This window comes from Ammospiza nelsoni, chromosome 1 (genome assembly GCF_027579445.1).
Source record: "Ammospiza nelsoni isolate bAmmNel1 chromosome 1, bAmmNel1.pri, whole genome shotgun sequence".
In the NCBI taxonomy this organism is placed as follows: domain Eukaryota; kingdom Metazoa; phylum Chordata; class Aves; order Passeriformes; family Passerellidae; genus Ammospiza; species Ammospiza nelsoni.
The window spans coordinates 24,285,772-24,305,691 of NC_080633.1; the positions used below are offsets into that span (position 1 = coordinate 24,285,772).

The 19,920-nt window shown below is 38.6% G+C and overlaps 1 protein-coding gene across 2 annotated transcripts in view; it reads right to left on the reverse strand.

Moving 5' to 3' along the window:
* The window catches only part of CDK6 (cyclin dependent kinase 6), a 131,461-nt gene that overhangs the window by 96,749 nt on the left and 14,792 nt on the right, over positions 1 to 19,920 (reverse strand). For both annotated transcript variants that reach the window (XM_059481648.1, XM_059481639.1), the window contains exon 3: positions 3,680 to 3,815. In XM_059481648.1, coding sequence (XP_059337631.1) covers positions 3,680 to 3,815 — 136 coding nt within the window. The remainder of the gene's footprint in view (positions 1 to 3,679; positions 3,816 to 19,920) is intronic.

Below are 19,920 nucleotides of genomic sequence, written 5' to 3' on the forward strand. Positions count from 1 at the left end.
GACTATGGTTCTCTTTCAAAAGTGAACACTGTGTCCACAAGTATTTGGAGTAGTGTTCACCATCCCTCCAGCTCAAAGTAGACTCCATTAAATAATAACAGAAGGGCTTCAGCAGAAAATATTTAAAACTGCTCTGTCCAGAATAACCTAGAACTCAGAAGCCAGAGCCACAGAAATGGACGAGAGCATCCACACTCCTGGTGACAGAAAGGGGAAGCGAGCATGTCTGCTCTAGATCCCGGGTGTGTATTCCCACTACCAGGCAATGTCTCACAGGAAAACTACCTCTCCTCTATCATGTTATGGACACCTGTCTGTATCTTCCTAAAACACCCTCTGGGGTGATTCCTACTGCAGGGACTTAGGCATTAGAAAGGCAATGTTGAGCAGCATTAAGACAAAAGCTCTAGCTGTGTTTGAATGACCAATATGGCTCATTTCTCTGAACTCCTACAGTCTGACAACTGCCTGCAAAACACAAAGAAAGTTCTTAAAACGGTACCAGTGTCACTTTTATTTCTTGACAGGTGGTAACCAAAAACCCCAGCATGCCCCAAACCAGCAGAAGCTGCACCTCCCTTCCCAAAATGTTATGTAATGATGGTAGTCAATTCACACTAAAAAGATCTTTTAGGGCTGATGCTTCTCTCATAGTAATTTTATGTCATTCAAGGTCCAATAACAACTGTTGATTTTACACCAGGGTGCCAAAGAGGTATATTAGATCCTTCAACTTCAAGCTATTCCAGAGCTTGGCTCATTTGGCACTTCTGTGCTGCTGACACACACAGAACTTTAACAGATGGTCCTACAATACTGGCAGTTGTTTTGTACTGTGCTGGCAGTGAGGGGAAATACTCTACACAAATTGTCTGCAATTCTGGAAAATAAATGAATTACAAATCCATATTAACCTCAAAAGCCAAACTATAAAAAGTCAGATTAGTCATTTAACGATGTATGTTCTCTGGGTTAAATGCTCAGCTGCTACAAAATCAGAGTATTTTCCTGCAGCCAGGAGAAGTATGTTTTGCTTCAGTTTCTGTCAGGAATATCCATAAAGATTTTATAATTACAAAGGTATTGAAATATACTAAAAATAAGCCTTGAGACCCTTCCTCATGTGATCAGCCCTGACTATCAGCAAAAGTACCTCCATAAACTGGATATTTTGACATAAACATGAAGCAACAGGGTGCAACTTAAGTTAACTGAATCTCTCTCTTTTCCTGTGCCAAACAGGATTCAAGAAAAAACACATCAGCTACTGTGAAAATGTTGAAATCAACAGTGATGACCAAGTAAACAGCAATTTTACATTTTTCCTCACCCATTTAAAAAGTGATTATGTACCACAAGCTGAATTTTACAGTCACTAATTTCACTAGTTGCAGTGGAACTTGCACTGTACATAAAAGACCAAAATTGCTCCTCCTTGTTTTTGTGTGGCTTTTCTACTTTATTCTGCCAAACTATCAGATATAGCAACTGGGTTAACTAGTAAACCATTTATGCAGAATAGTGCTTTTCAAATGTAAGCACAATGATTTCCTTCATCAGTATTAAATCTCCATGAAATGTATATCCAAATACATATTTGACAGTCTCATAGTGCAATTTCAGAACAGAATTTTTGGAAATCATAAATACTTCAGTACAGTGCTCATGTCTTGTATTTCCTTTAAATGAAACATAGATCAAAAGATACTTCAAACTGAGATTTCAGAGGCTTGGTCTTTCAGATCCCATCAATTTCAATATATTTAGTTAAATAATATGCCAGTCACGTTGCATCTTATTTTCACAATGTTAGTTCAGTTGAAATAGAGTTTATGTAAGTAGCTTCAAAGTCCTAAGAGGAAAATAGAACCTTAACAGCATTACAATAAAATAGTCTTACAATATAATAGGTACATTCCAGTCTTCTTCTGACTGAATCAAAGCTGTATCCATTTTTCAAAAATTTTATTTAATCCATTACGTTTGGTTAAAAACATGGTTGCTGGAACTGACTGGTATTATACATATGTGACTTTGACACTGTGAATAGATCTTTATTCAGTTTAGTTCTAATTTTATACTGAAAGATCACACACCTCCTAAGTCTGAAGCTGTTAAAAGAGCTATTAAAATAACTAAATTTTCAACAGTTTTCATGTTTTCTTTTCCTCCCTGGGAACTTTTGCCAGACTAAGATGATACAACATACTTCCAGAAAGTACAAGTGAAAGATAATGGATAATGCATGTCTGAAAGCATAAATTATTTCTCCTCACAAAAATGAAAAAAAATAATCAAAAGAAATGTTAAAATGTCACAACATCAATCCCTCTGCTTCTCTTCCCAGGTACAAACCTTTTGTAAAACACCCCAATCTATGATCAACGTGGCACTTTGCTGTGAAATTCTCAGAAAAGCAGAGTTGGTATATGCATTTTAATAACAATAATGCAGGCACATCCTACCCTAGGTAGGGGTCCTCCCTTACAGATGCAGAATATGAGATAACATGACAACAAAACTTCATCTGTTATTGTTTCGGCAGAGACTACTTGAACCTTCCCTTAAAGGTGAAGTGCTGGATATTGCTAGAATGGATAAAATAAATCCTGTACTCCTTAGCCCTTTTCCTTTGCCTTTTATTTCCCCAAGAGAGTACTTTTGCTTTATGTCCTTCTTGCCAGGAGAGTTTGTGTACATTCTGAGAGCAAGAAAGGTTCATTGTGTGCCTGTGGTGTGCTCTGCAGAGGACATGGGCTGAAGGGTGGGGAGAGTCATGATCAGATGTCACAGAAGCTGGGAAGGCTCTCAGTAACTGGGAGGACAATAATGAAGTTTTGTTGTCATGTTATCTCATATTCTGCATCTGTAAGGGAGGACCCCTACCTAGGGTAGGATGTGCCTGCATTATTGTTATTAAAATGCATATACCAACTGCAGCTGGAAGCAAAGGTCGTTCTTAATGATTTCCCAGAATCGTGGAATCACAGAATGGCATTACTGCTATTGGGAAACACCTTAAAAATCCCACTGCCATGCAAAGGCAGACCTTTCACTAGACCAGGTAGCTCAGAGCTCCATCCAACCTCTCCCTGAACACTACCAGGGGTGGGGCAGCCATGACTTCCCTGGGCAACTTGTTCCTGTGCCTCACCACCCTCACAGTAAAGAATTCTTCCCTAATATCTAATCTAAACATACTCTTTCAGTTTTAAACCACTCCCCCTTTTCCTGTCACTACATGCTCCTGTAAATTGTCTCCATATTTCTTGTAGGCTCCCTTCAGGTACTGCAATCAAATCACCTCTAAGCCTTCTCTTTTTCAGGCTGAACAATCCCAATTCTCTCAGCCTTTCCTCATAAGATAAGTGCTCCATTCCTCTAATCAGCTTGGGGACCCTGCTCTACACCTGCTCCAACAGGTCCCTCTCCTTCCTGCGCTTGAATGCTATATTTGGAACAACAGTAGAGATTCAGTAAATTTAGAACTCTGAAAGAGGAATAAAATCACAAGTGCAGCATTTTTCACAAAGAGATTATATCTGTTACTTTGTGCTGCAGTTCATGTCCCAAGCTGGCCACTACTCAATTTTGATGCAACAAAATCCTAGGGATCACAACACAGTTTGTCTGATTTATCTCTGAAATACTGTCTCCTAAAATCTTTCTCCTTAAATACCTTTATAGTTTCAGTAGGCACTCCAGGCTCTGGAACTTTATCCAAGTAAGTAGTCAAGTCTTGATCCACATGTTCAAACACTAATGTTAACTTGGTCTCTCTGTCTGTTCGTGACACGGTGCACACATCAAACAATCTGAAAAGAGGAAAAGAACAGAAGAGGTAAGTATACAGGAACCAGTACAGATGTAACTTGCATCTCAAGCATGTCCATTTAAATTTCTTACAGTATACAGAATGGAAAAGAAGGAATACCTCCAGAATCAGCATACTATTTGAAAAAAAGCTTTGTGCACACGATGTCACTACTTCTTTCATCACTTTTGGTCATTCTTTTACTGCAACTTCTTTATCATTTCACCTTGTTGCACAACACCGAACTAATCTACAAAGCTCTTCATAATACCACATTCCTATCTGATTACTTTCTATTGTTTTTTGGTTTAAAGTAGGATTTCTCTCATCCTCTCCATCTACCATGCCAGCTTTAATCACTGTTCTACCTTTTTCAAAAACATCTGCTCATCATTCTGTGCTTCACACCTATATTCATACCAGTGATTTTCACTATCCTTCCTCAAGTCCCACTTCTACAAAATCCTAATAGGAAACCATCTAAACAGCCAGAAGGACATTTCTTCCTGGCTCACATACTCTACTCATGTGCTTATTCATTTATATTACATGATCTGATCACATTTCTCTCTGAGGTGAGGCAGAAAAATCAATCACTACTTTTAGTAGGTGACAGTAGTTTTAAAAAATGAATGAAGTTACTAAGAAAAAGGTCTAGACAGTTAAACTGAAGAATCTCTCATTGATAACAGCATAAACTAGTGTTGATACTATGGCTCAATTTTCAAACATCATATCAGTGATGCTGGTGTATTACTTTTATCTTTCATATTCCTTCTTAGAATTACTTTATTAAAATTTAGAAGTGCAGGACTTGTGGTAATGTTATCAAGTAGTATTTTTGTTGTTTGTTCAAGGACTAAAGGCTTTATACGCAGGATTTGAAAACAACTGATCACACACAAAGCCTTGGGAGTCCCTTCTTTTCCCAGAGGACATCTGACAAACAGACAAGATGTATGTGAGATCTTGGACTGAGATTTTACTTAAATCTCAATGTATTTCCCAAGAGAAGGAAACACTAGAATTGGCATAACCACTTGAGAAGAATGTAATTCGGGTTTAAGAGAGCAGTGTTTTTCACTTGGCATTTACCATTGTAAGGCTGTGCTCTCATTTGACAGCATTTCCTAAAAAATCATTAGTCTGACATTGCAAAAATGTTTATTAGCCACCATATTTTGAAAATGTATACATGCACATTCATTTTAGGTGAAGGATGCTTTTGAGTGAGTAATAAATTAGGAACCAGAGTTCCAGAATATGATACTAAGAGTGTCACCCTACCTCTGCTTGAAGACTAATCTGTACTTAATCTGTAATCATAATCTGAACAAACAAACATTAATTATTATAAGTAACACAGTGACCGTAAGAGAAAATGTGTTGGCACATTTCTCGTAATGACAGATAACGTTCTCTAAGATTCCCTCAACAGGATGTACATGTCCTGTACATGGTAAACAAGTTCTGTAAAAAGTCACAAACCTGCCTGAAAAATGAAATTTACTGGTATTTGGCTGGAGGTTAATAATCTGCAATATATTTATATAAATCAATGTGGAATGTAGCCAGACTGCCTATAACCCCAACACATGCAAATAGAGAGGAGCCAGACAGGTCTCAACATCTGAACATAAACACTGGAAAATATTTCCAACTGTATGATTCCTTTGTGTTGACCTACATTCACCTAAAATGTTCTAGAACACCCCTTTTGCCAGGTATTTAATACACTGGCAAAACCCCCATATTTTCAACTATAGCAGAATTGCAATTAAAGTAAAAAAGGAAAAAAGATTTCACTGTATTAAACTTAGAAGCAACATGTAATTTCCAACTGACTGAGGAGGAAAATGTTGACTCTGTTAATTCTTCTGTATGTAGGTTATTTTGATTCTGGCATTTTCTGGCACAGCAAAATAAGGAACTCAGAGAAGCACAATTCTGGTTACCTTTTACTGAGTAATAATATTATCAGTGAGTATTCATATTATCTTTCCTTTCCACATACTTTTTATGTGAAACTCTAAATGCTTTACTGTTAATCATAAAAGCTTCAGATTCTGCACTGGGTCGGGTACAAATACATTGTGTTTACTCACAGAAAATATAGCTGCTACCTTAGAAAGATAATAATTTAAACCACAAGTTATATTAACTCATGATATTACAAAAAAAACCAACATCTGGCATTGCTCCTACTAATCATTCTTGAAATAGATTGAGAAAGACACAGCCTCTTTATTTAGTAGTTTCCACAGGGATAAAACTACTTTATATAAATTATAGTCTCTTACATTCACTGTGAGAATATCATCCATAAAATTGTCTTTGTTAATTAGGAACATCTCTGCTGCCTACATTGCACATCTCTGAAGCCATTTCCTCATGATTTTCTGTATGTGACACATTAACATGGCACGTGACTGCCTCTCTGGAATGGGCAAGAGCAAAAGGTCTTTTATTTAAAGAGTTACTATGTGGACACTGTCCTAAGTGAAGTAAATGTACCTCAATTAATACAGGATTTCCATACTGAATACTTTGTAAACACAAGCCCTGCCCTTCTATTGTACTTACAAGAGAAACGTTTGAATTATTTGATTAAAGCAAGATCCGCTATGGGAAATCCTGCAAGTATTTAACAAGATGTTTGGCTGGGAGTCATACACCACCCAGTGTGTCCATCTGAACTGGAACACTGTTGAAGAGACACTAACAGAGAACCTGGGTTTTAATGCACACATTTTTTTCAAGTTAATTGTACTAAAGCAGGAGCTTATCAGCTACAAATCCCTGTCTCTGTTTTATGTGTTTAGTGCCTAGTGGATCTTCCTATAATCCAGCAGAATACCCGCCTTTCTACAAAAATATTTTGGGATTTTTTGCATGCAGAAAACCAGATGATGCTCCTTGAAGTCAGCTTCTTACAACACAAAATCTGACAAATGCAACCTCAGCTCACTTTCATTTTACAATATGAACACCTAAATGCTTTTAAAAGAAAGACAGTTATTACTTTGAAAACTATTGCATCTACTGAGTGGTAGGTTGCAACTGATCCCAGAAAGTCCCTAAATGTTACTAGATTTGCTTTTGAGATGATCTGAGAATTGCTATGAAGTTTCCCACTTTCAAGTAGCATAAACATTTTTTCCAGCTCAAACTGAGATAACAGCGATGGAGATCAGCCCATGACACCGGCAAGAAATACTGAAAGACAGATCTGACTGTAAGACTTGAAAAAAATGTAGGACATAATTTCTCTTGGCTACTGTCAAACAGATGAGTAGGTACATTTGGAAAATTAACTGGATCATAGTCAAAAGGAAGACCACGAATTAGATAGCTGCTGCCAATGCATCAAGGGCTTACTGTTATATTTCTGCAGTAGGACTAAGCCAACATGAATACATATGTACCCCTGTATGGTCACTCAGAGCACTGAACAAAACCAGTCCTCGCCTCCTAAAGATTTCTAATAACATGGATTTACTTTCATTTTCTTTGGAACAGTGTCTTCCTCAAAAGAGTTACTTCCTAGCTTATGCATAACAGAGCAAGAGAATTGGAGCCTTTGATTTATATGTAGGAGAAATGCTTTAGAAGACTGTGGTTATGTAAACAGTGGCATAATAATATGCTACAGTTTTAAGATTTCTCAAGTCTGAGCAAATACACAGATGAAAAGAGTTTGGTGGCCTCAACCTAACTCTGAAAGCTATTTATCTGCATGACAGAAAACCAGCACAGAACTTATGTATTGACAGTGTTTATGTAAACACCACAAGATTGGGATACCAAGACTATCACAAGCCATGACTGAGGTTTATGGACAAATAAGGGGAGGAGGACCTGAACAACTTCTGCTTTTACTGCCTTTGGCTTAGGTTAATCCTGGAAGTTCATAAGCACAGAAAATTTCTGCCTCTCATACCTAGAAGTGATGAAGAACAACAGTTGGTCGTCCTTTTAGTCCAAATTTCAGCAGCAGCCTCAGACTCCTGTGCTCTCAAGAAGTCACTCAGCAGCAAGCCCTTTGTACATCTCAACCTTATAAACCAGGTACTCCTTAAAAAAAACCAGTTTGACCCTTACTTTTAATATTAGCTACCTTTTCCTTTCTTGATTTTGATGCAAAAAAAAGGCTGCTGACAGAAACTAGTCTCTACTTGGAATCACAAATACCCAATGTATTGGAACAAAGGGGTCATCTTTTGGATGAAGAAGACAATAGCTGGGCAACTGAACTGGAACATGTGCATTAGGAGAACCAAGCCCAACGCAGCAAAACAGGAAATAGAGTTTCCCACTCTGAAACATATGACAGAGTTCTTTCCCTCTGTTCAGGACATACTGCTTTGTCTCATTTTAATCAGCAATCACCCACTTCTCCAGGCCTCTGAATGCTGGTATTTCAAATGAAGAGTTTTCTTGCTCACAGGAGCTTTAGTAAAACACTTTTAGATGGGAAAAAAGTGCACATGCAGAGGAAGAGGCCACTAAATTCAAAGTATTTAAATGGCATTTTCCCTGATATAACATCTGTAGAACCACACAGTAATGCAAGACCTAAGTTCCATTTTCAGAGGCACGTGGGGTCTTCAAGAGCTTCACAATGTCCTTTTAACTCCAGCTGCAGCTGCGCCGATGTGCATCAGCGCTTAAGGTATGGCTCCACAGCAGACTGCAACATAACAAGGACTCTGACTGCACCAACAGAACCACCTCAGTACTGGAAACCCACAGCATGAGGGCACACACTGCCTGCAGCACAGCCAGCAAGCCCAGAGTCAGCTCCATCCAGCCACAAGTCAGGTGCCCAGAGCCAAGCTTGATTAAATAATCTTGGGTATGTCTACAGTGTTCACGGCAACTTTATGTCTTAAATCCTTATTCTCTACTTCCTACTGAGTTCTTGGAGTTTGTGAACATTTCTCCTGCTTTGCCATCCCTCCAGGGAAGAGTAGCAGGATCACCTTTTGTCTCCAGGAGAAATCTCTTTCAGGCAAACAGTAGTAAAGGTAGATTTAACATCAGGTAAAATCAATTAATTTATCTAGGACAAGTAAATGTTCTGTAGATAGATGCTTTCAATTCTGAAGTCACTCATTTATTATCTGCTGTGCACAGAGCAGAAAGAGCTACCACAGAGAAGCAACTGTAGAATGAAAGAAAAGCAGCAGAAAATCCTGTTCTGGACACCCACTCCAGCAGAGCTCAGCCAACACTGCTGCTCACAGCCCACTCACCAGTGAGGTTTAAGGAAAGGAAGGGGGACATTAGGATGACAAGGCAATCGTTCATCTGCAAGCTGAGGTTTGTGCTGTAATTTTTTCCAGTCTCTCTCCCTTTCTGACTTGGAAAAATTATTTAAAATGCTAAGCTGTATAAAAGAGGTTTTTGTTCTTTAAGTGTGCGTGAGGAAGAGAGACAGAGAAAGTGACAGAGAGAAATAGATGCTCGTGAAAGCGAAGTAAATAGCACTGGCTAAAGTCCGACAGAGTGGGCTGACTGGGCAAGCGTTCAACGCTCAGTCCCGACTGCAGCCCTGACCTGCAACACCCCTGCTCTCCTGCACTGGGCCCCACTCAAGCAATGACGAGCTCTGGTGCCAGACTGAATGGTTTTGTGATGCAGACAAATGTCTGCTCCGATGAAACCACCAAAATCAGTTTTCATTTTCAACAAAAACCAAGATTTGTGCCCAAAAGATGAAAAGGCTAAGGACATTTTCTCACTGTGCCACCCAAAACCACTAAAACATGCAGTTGTTAAAAGAGTTTTACTTCAAGGAAAAACAGGCCTGACAAGATGTTCTCTGCACCTTTCTTTGTTTATAGCAGCACACTATCTCTTTCAGCCCTCACACTGTCATTTCCGTTTTACCTTCTTCCCAGAGGGAGATTATCTTTAACCGACAAGAACCAGAAAAGGATCTCGTAGGACTCCGTAATTCAAACTACATCTTGCCTTGCAGAACTCCTCTTCAGGACTTATCCAAGAGTTCACCAGTGTTTAAAATGCTTAATTCCTCACGAGTCCACGAACAATCTCAGTGCAACTGATTTTATCCAAACTGGCCACACACGGAGCCCTTGACAATACGGAGGGAAAATCCCAGCTGGGTGGTGCCTGAACACAGCCTGTGTGCTGCCCTACCAAACACTCTGTCCCAGGGCAGGCCAGGGACACGCCAAGTCAGCCCCGGATCAGAAAAATAACATGGCCTGTTATGAAGACAGTCGTTGACAGATTGTTTAGGATCAGCAATAGCTGTCTGACCTATTCATAGTGCTCTCATGTGATCCTTCAACAAGTAAATGTACACTGCCTTTCCAAGTCATGTACACTGCCGCTATACAGTGCTGTGAGCTTCCAGCAAGCTTCCAAAAGCTTCCAGTTCAGAGTACAAACTAAAGATGCTCCCATTCACTGGCAATGTGTTTGCATCTGTTGTTTTTTAGATTTTCTTTATAATATTTTCCTTAGGGAATAGCTGTATTCCCTTTTAGATTCCCTAATTTGCTCAACATGTAAGTAAAACTTATGCCTGAATATTGATTTTGTTTAATCCAAATGAAATGAGCCCAGATGTTATTCTGGACTTCCAGCTGTACATAGTGTAAGATGAGATAAAACAAAATTCAGTCTTTACTGTAGCTCCCAAACTGCTTGTTACAGACTCCACATTTCAGTTCATATTTTGAATTCATTCTTGCGCCAGACCTACAGGATCTAGATCTAAGTAGAACATCTCTCTTCTAGGTTTAAGTGAAAACAACTCATCTTCAAAATTTATATTTCACAACAGTATAAATTATCATTCATTCTTCAGTGGCTTAATAATCTAATCTATGTACACATGAGATTTAATCGTGCTAACATATCAAAAATAACAAAGGAAATAATAACCCTTAACAAAAAAATATTCATTGCAAAAAGTCAAATTCAAAGTACTGTTCGACACTCTGTACAATCTCATATAGTTTTTTAAAAGCTTGCAATATTACAGCAGTTAAATTCACTTTTTAAAAAATTGTATATAATTCCAATGCAAATTTGAGTACAAACTTTTGCTTCTTGTAGATTCATAGGAGAACCTAAGAATAACAGAGCAGCTACTGTAGAAGGTGACAGAGGAGGTCCTCTGTTTTGACGCTTATCATCAATCCAGGGGCTGCTGTTCCTGAAAGACCTCCAGGTTACTCCATGGCCACAATTCTGGACGATGGTGGATGCACTGAAAACTCACGTGCTGCTTGAGCCCTAGTTAACCACCCAGCACAGGCGAAGCCCTCAGGTACACAAGCAACCTGAGAAGAAGCAGCCTGAAAGTAAATCTGAAGGGCCTAGCTGTCAGCCACTGAAAAAGCAAGCTAAGGGGGCTTGCTAAGGGCTGCCAATACACGGGAGAGCTGATGATGCTGCTGCCACTTCCCAGGATGGACCAGTAGTGGCACCTCTTGAAAGGAGTCCAAAGCCATGATGTGATGGTGAAGAGCAGGGGAGACAGAGCAATAGATGCAAAATATTTTGCTGTGGTTCTGTTACTGGCATGAAGTATTCTTGTAATTAACTGTGAGACACTGACACATTAAAGCCTTGTAAGAAAATACATTTCTATTTTTCACAGATAGAGTTGGGACAAAACAATTTGTCTTTCTCAAAGAAGGATCAAGAGATGACTTTTAGAAGGGGAAAGCTTCCACAGTTTAACAATACCATGAATTCTATTGCTAAAGCAAAAGAGCACAAAACAGAAGAAAAAAAAGCCTTAAGAAAAACAAAAGGCTAAATTGGCTGAAGTTGGCAATACTATACATGCACAACGTAAATAAACAGCATATATGTATGTATGTATGTAAGTACATATATGTACTTACATATATGTAAATAAAAAGAGATGTTAATAAGAAAACAAAATTAATTATATTAAATTACTTGGATTGTGTGGCTCTAATGTATTCAGGGAATACTATTACTAAGAGATTCTATATAGACCTTTTAACGTAAAACACTATACGTCCATGTATTAAACAGAAAGCAATTAGCAAAGGAGTAAACCACAGTAAAACAGTGCATGGTTCACTCTCATGCCCATTTGTTTATATTTGGGTTTAATATTATGTATCATTTCTTAAATGAAAAGTTATTGTCTCTCTAAATGACATTATAAAAAGGAAATCCTTGGTAAGAGAATGAAACCAACATCACTGGGAAACAGGGTGCAAATTCTACCAATCTGTTTATTGCTATGACAGCATGGTCAGTCGACATGACAACACAAGCTTTGAGTGGTATTGTGTTAAATTTTTTAGGCCTGTCAGTAGAAGAATGCATTTCTGAAGCCAGAGTACCAGTGTGCAGAGTAAACCTGTCATAGGTCTTGACCTTGCATGATCCACCAGCCCTGAGCTACCAACCAACTTATGCTGCACTTAACCTGCAGCATGCAAAGCACCTGGGTGATTTTTAAGTATACACATCACCTAAAGCTTCATCTGCCTTATCTGCCAGGCATCTTTCCTCTTTCTTATACTCAGCCAGTCATCACCTGGATAGAAAAAAGTAACCCCCTGTATGCCATTTCAACCCCTATCAGATTTTTACCTATGCAGTGAGAACTCCACAACTTGCGGCCCAACATGCATGGTCCCCTTCTGCACTTAGGCATCCTTATCTGTACCACAATCTCTGCTCCCTAAGTTTTTTGTTACTCTTTAGTACTAAATTTGTGAATATGGGCACTCATCTCTGAAAACTATGGTGATGATGTATTCTAAGGCATTTTACACAGTATTTTTTTGTCCTTAAATTCTGAAACTGTGAACTGTTGTTTTCCCAGTCTTAACCTGGGACACTAGAAGACAGCAATAGATGTGAATAGTTACTGTTATCTTAAAAATGGAAACAGCAATTTAACACCAGATATTGAAACTGAATGAAAAGAACTTTTAAAAAATGTCTGCATCTGTTGAAAGAACCTGTTTATGGATTCACTAGAACTGCTTAAAATTTCCTGAAATGGATCAGACATACCTGTCCACTTTCAACACAAGTGGTTAAGTGGGGAATGCAGCTGCCACATTCAGGATTAAGTCAAGTGAAAATTCAAAAGGTGTCTTATTCTCTGTGTGTTGCTTTCCACAAATTTGTCCTGCATGAGGTTGTATCACATAAAACCAGAAATGCAGTTCAGAGTGCTTTTGGTATACACGTGGAAAGGAGAGTGACTTCCATCAGGCTTTGATGCCAGATGTATTCCCAGTAGTACTCCTGTGTGCCATGATGCCAGCAGCACCATGAACTTCAGACAAAGGGAATTACTCATTCACTTCAGCAAAACCTGGAAGGGAGCACAGTGAACTCAAGCAACCTTCCAGTGGCACTGTACTGTGTCCTGTCACCACTACTTCACATGCTACAAATAACATCCCATCTACCCAAAAGTAAACAGCACTCAGTTGATTTCCAAAAATCAAAATACAAAGGCAATTGCTCACATGGGTAAGAAAAACAAACAGATCTGGCGAGGTTTTGTGAGGAAACCTGATCTACACACAAAAACATTGCCCCCTTCTTTTTAAGTTGCAGATGTAGCAAAAAAAACTGAGTGGCAGAGCAACAGATAACTTTATGCGAAAAAGTGAAGTGTAAGAGGATATTTATGCTAGAACTGAAATATCAAAACTATGGGACTACAAAGTACTTAAATTCAGCAGAAGGCAGATTTACAGCTTGTAAGAAAACTATCAACTTCATTGAACATACCAGTCTTTGGCTAGCCATCATCAGACAGGTCAAACGCCATCCACCCACACCACAGCCCTGCACAGCCTGTGAAGCAATGGGTTCTCCTCTCAGCTTCCATGGAAAAGATACAACTCCTGTGATGGAGCTACTCAGAAACTGGGGGTTAGTTTGAATGGGTCATGTAGGTCCTCATTTATTCAGGAGAAAGTAGAAAGTTGACTGAATCACTGTGGGGAGGGTACTGTTCTCCCTGCTTGCTATGGAAGATGCCTGATGACTAACTTAGAAAAGATGCTTTAATTTAACTGAATTTAGAAGATATTATTATTCCACAGAAAGAATGTAACCGATCATTTTTACTTGGTGGGAATGCAGATTCTGTTCAGTTCATTCCCGAAGTTATTTTAAAATATTTCTTCCATGTAGAAGTTAAAACAAAATGGGAGACAAGTCATAACAAAACAAAAGAAAACCGCTAAAACCACCTCTGCCCTATTCACTCAACCCTCAAAGACTAGCATCAATCCTAAACAGCTCAACATACAAGACCCTTTACCTAGGCCTCATGAAGTTGGTACATTTATTTAACTGGCCTTGGCACAGGTCCAGAATTTCCTTTAATCTGAAAGGAACTTTCACCTGTGACAAACTTGCAGGATTAAGTTTAATATTCATGTTCTGAAGAACAGAAACAAATGGGACTAATAAATCTTCAATAGAAATTTACAAGATTCTTCTGGCTTGATAAATTTAGCTTGGGGCAATTGCTCCTTAACACTCGATACATAAAAAGGGATCCTTTTTCCATTAGCACACAAATTCCTTACACATTTCATCTGAACTACATCTTGCAAGTGTTTTAAGAGTTGGACACCATTGTGGTCTTTTTCCCATTTGTGACCATTCAAATGTGGCCATGCAAGCTCCCTGTCTGCCTTGTCAATTCTTCTATGAAGCTGTCTTTTTTAATTAATTCATAGCACATGTAAAGTAAACCAAAAATATCTATTTTTGTGAGACTCAGGTGCTGTCATCCTCCAGCTCTTAAGGTAGATGTCTGATACACATTTCCTCCCTTTCTAGCCCATTTACATGGCACAGTGAGGAAACCATTTAAAGATTAACGCACATGGAGTGCACTATTCTATGGACTACACAGCTCTTTAAGTATTTCCTTTAAACTCTTGCACACATATGTAAAAGAAAACAAATTAAAGATTATTTGAAGAGTTTGGCAATGAAAATGAGGTGTTAGTAGCATTTTGAGCTGGTAATAAATTTTATTCGACTGTTTTATTACTACAGGGCAAAGGCAACTATTTCTTTTGTGGTGTCTTTCAGCAGCATGAGATGAAGGTTTAAATTTTAATGTATGGGTAGTTTTGAAGTAAATTCAGCATTTTGTAAATTACAGTTTACGTCAGATGTAAATACATGGCAAAACTGCTTTTTGATTGTTTTGCATACATCATCTTTCACATTTCTGAAAGAAATGAGCAAACTGTAATAAATCTCGCAAAACAAGGTCTGGTTCCTGGAGTGCTAAAAAACATTTTTACATGAAGGCAAATGCAAACAAGGCCCGTGTAGCCAGCTGGTGCCAGCAAAGCAGGGTGTGCTCTGTGATGCCCAGGCAGACAGTGTGGGTCTGGGCTGAGCTGAGGGAGGGCTGGGCACAGCAGAGCCCATGGCCAGCGTGGCTCGGTCCAGCTCCCAGCATCAGTGAGCTGGGAGGCATCTGCCTGGGAGCGAGGCAGGGCTGGCTCCCATCTGCTTGCAAATGCTGCAAGGACTGACAAAGCAGTGATCATGGACTACTTAAGATCATAGAGAAGTCAGTGAGAGCCTTAACTTGCCCGGAATTATCGCTTCAGATCTGTCCTGCTCTTACACTATTCCCTACACCAAGAACCACCTTTCTCACTTCACAGTATAAATACTGGCTGAGACAGAAACTGTTCTAACCCTTTCTAAGCCATATGTGAATTGTTTTATTAATGTAATTATTTTAATTTCAAGAATGAGTCAAGAGACAATGAGGGCTGAATGAGTTGCTCCTCAGTATTTTCTATATTCCATCCCTAAACTCCACAACTTACCTGTTTTGAGAAACAGCACAAAAATACCACAGTTGATGGTCTTAAGCCTTTGTAGAGTTAACTAAACAGGCAATGGTGCACACCACAGAGCCCCCACAGAACCACCACAGTCTAAGAAAGCCTTTTCTGTGGTTAGCCTGCCTATTCCAGTGACACACTACTTTTTTTTCCTAACCTTCACCTTTTTCCCAACCAACAGAAACACTTACTTCTCTTAGTTCTACTTTAGTGCTTCTCTTCATCTTCAACTTTAAAAAGCAGTCAAGGAAAAAAACAAATTGTCATAAATATTAAAAGTATGTAATTATACTGGACATCATCAGAAAAAACAAATTTTTTATGTGAATCTTCAGGTTCACCTCACCACAGCTATTTAATTATGGTGTCACTGAACTACAAATTTTATCAATTGCTATATCATGTAACTTCTGAACTTTTGTGTGAGTGAACAGTTACCAGCGATTCTAGCCTTCAAGACAATTTTTTTTCACTGACATGTGCAACACACAATGGAAGAGAAAGAGGCAAGAAATAAGAATCTAAACTCAAGGACTAATTAAATTGAATAGATACAGGGAGTAAAGATGTGGATATAGACAGTAAAGATGTCGCTCCATCAATTTAATGAAGAAAAAAAAATCATAAAACTGTCAAGATAAGTTAAGTGATTTAGGAACAAATGTCCCAAATTACAAAATAATCTATGTATTTAGGGTAATCAGTACATTTGGGAATCACTTGTTATCCAAAGTCTCAGAGATTCTCAATGACTTCTCAATAATTTTCAATTAATATCCTAAAGCCTAAATCACAATATAAGATTGGAAGAAAAAACTGAGACTAGCTGACTGCATTAATAAGCACTCACACAAAAGACATTTGCATTGAGATGTGTAGATACTGCAGCCCACAAGACGTTTCCCAGTCTTGCAACAGCAAATGCAGAGGTAGGAAAGATCCAGCCCTGGAGCTTTTCCTTATGGTGCACTTCAGCTTGAGAGCCTTTCCACCACCCCACGTCCCTGAAGCAGTAGGATACTGAAACAAAACTCCTAAGTTATTCCAGGAAGCTGACCTCTACCATTTTACACAGGATATTAAATAGACCCCAGCTGTCTCCACTTAGAAGTGACTTAGTTCACATGTTTCATAAAGGTCCATTCAGCTGCTTTCTGACTTATCGCAGAATTGAAGTCACTTTCTGTGAAGAAAAACAAACTATCCAGTGATTTCCCTTACCCACTTTTCATGCAGGCATATCTCAGTTTTCAAACATCACAACTGGCATCTACATGTTCTAATGCAAGAATCTGTGTCTCGATTATGAAAATATTTGATTCACAAATAGCTGTTTCAAGTCCATTGGAAGAAACATAAAAAGTAAAGCTTTCTTTTTTGCTAAATCCAGGTAGACACAGTAATCTACATTTCTATGGATGCCTCAGTATGCAAGCACTTATGGTGTATGACTATGGATCTGAACACACAGTGCAGTTCACATAATTTCAAAAACAGATGGCAGGGAAGTTACATGGATTAGGATCTTACACAGCAAAAGAACATTTCTTCAGGCTTGTGAAAATAATCATCCTATTAGAAGTCCACAATAATCCATGTCCATTCAGAAAATTTTAGTTTTATTCAAGAACTCAACATACTTTTCAAAAAAGCCTCCATTTAAAAGCTGACAAATGTTACTTCAATATTTTTGTATAAAGGATGTGCTCTGGGATGACTGAGTTCTTGAAATGAGTGACTAATCCTGATAAGGGATGGCAATTTCATGCTTGAAAGAAGAAAGATTAAAGTGATCTTGAATTCTACAAGATCTGAATACTTTCAGAAAGTATTAAAGGAGATACATAATCACATAATCTAAATATTCTCTAAAGCCCCTAAAAATAAGTATATTTGTACTGTGAACAAGAGGAGAAAAAAGCCAGCTATTAAAAAAACCTAATTGTGCTGCTTTTAAACATTGACATTCCCTGTTCAGTTGTCCCTGTTGCTGCCCAGGTGAGTTTAAGCCAATATATGCCAAAAGATGCCTGGGGTCTTTGCCACTGATATTAATATTTATAATTTGTATTTACTCTTTCCAGAACATATTAAATAAAATGTATTATTTTATTATACTTAAGAGTGGGATGGCATTTCAGTTCCATGTTCCCATTTTCAATATCATGCAACTTTTTAAAAACCATTAGCTTTTGGGATGTTTTTTTCCCTGACTTGCCCTTATCCCCTTTCCATTTTTTCTAAACTTTAAAAAAGAAAACTGTCCACACATTTTTAAAGTGCAGGCAATAAATGTCTAATAACCCTAATCCATGTTACAAAATAATAATTCTCAAGTTAAATGGAGTAAAATCTTGACATTTTCATGGTTTTCCTTTTCCACATATACCCACATGTGTAATATTCATATCCAAACAGCTTAATAGATTATTTACTTTACTACTACTATATTGTTTTAGTAGATCTATAATAAACAAAACTGTTTTCAAGCCTATGTCAAGTTATGTCAAATTATAAAACAGACACTTCACATAAAAATTATGGAGCAGAATCTTTTAGCAGTATTGACTGACTGATTTTAATTTTGAAAGCTATTACTGAGCAATGTGGGCTGACATGTTTTGAGTTTATGGAAAAACAGAAATCCCCCCAGAATTATTCCAAGAGATAAAGGTATAACACCGCTGCTTTACAAAAACTCAGGTCTTGGATAATTCAGACTGGAATGTAAGTTAGACACCAGAGTTTTCCAACTATTTGCAACTGCACAATTGTGCAATTTGCCCAAAATTAAATCAAGGCAATGAAACTAAGTGAACCATGTGCAGCATCAAATTTTTTTCAATAATGACATAATAAACCCACTTAGTGGCAAATCCTGTATGAGATCAGTATGGCAGAGTGAAGAGTAATGACAAAAAGAGAAACCACAACTGAGAAAGCTTGGAAAGGTGCCTTAAACTACCTGTAGACTGCATGAGTGGCCATCTCCAACACACATCATCAGTTACTTTTTCTGTTGTAAAGAATTAATGATTTTTGACCAAAATGGCTTCTGCTGTAGCTTAAAATTGCATGCAGGGTAAGCAGGCAATGCCCATCCATCCCAGCTACTATGAGCTTCCTTTAGCACTTTAATGCCAAACACAAACTAGAAGCAGACTGTCTGAAGCCAGAAAATGTCACAGAGACCCACAGTCCCCTACTACAGAAAGTGCATAAATTTTGCCAAGTGATAAAAACAAATGCCTTGTACAAGTTCCTACCAACAATTCATGTACAATAGACTTTGGTTAAAAAAAAATTCCCCTGTAATACTCACTTTGTCTTTCATCTAAATTCTTGTAATCCAAGTTACCCTCTGATTTCTATACTAATGTTTTGTTCCCCTACACCCAAAATAATTTCCTATTTGATTTTGTGACATCTGTTACTGCACAAACTCTCTACCAGCACTTCCACTTTTCACCTTCAAACTTTACTGACTGGCATTAATCTCATTGAGACTGAGCCAGCTACATTTGGATGGCCACCCTACATTGGAATGATAAACTGTTTTGGGATGGAAAGGAACTTAAAAGATCATCTACTTCCAATGCTCCTACCACGCACCCTTCACTAGGCCAGGCTGCTCAGCTCCATCCAGTCTGTCCTTGAACACATCCATGTGGCCACCTGCCACTTTTCTGGGCAAGCTGCTGAATGAGTCACCTACCCTCACAGTAAAGAAATTCCTAATATCTAATATCTAATTCCTAATATCTAATCTAAACCCACCTGCTTTTAGTTTGAAGCCACTCTCTCTTGTTCTGTCGCTACAAGCCCTTGCGAAAAGTCCTCCCTCTTTCATTTTTGTAGGCTCCCTTCGGGTACTGGAAGGACACATGTAGATCATACCAAAGCCTTCTTTTTTCTAGGCTGAACAAACATAAATTTCTCAGCATTCTCTCACAGGAGAGGTGCTCCATCCTTACAACCAACTCAGTGGCCCTGCTCTGGACTTGCTCCAACAGGTCCATATCCTTCCCAAGCTGGGGACCCCAAAGCTGGATGCAGTGTTCAGGTGGGGTTTCCCTCACCAGAGCAGAGCAGAGCAGAGGGACAGAATCCCCTCCCTCACCCTGATGCTTTGGATGCAGTCCAGGACCTTTTGGGCTGTGAGTGCACATGGATGGGTCATGTCCAGCCTTTCATCTACCAGCACCCCCAGCTCCTTTTCCAAAGGGGTGC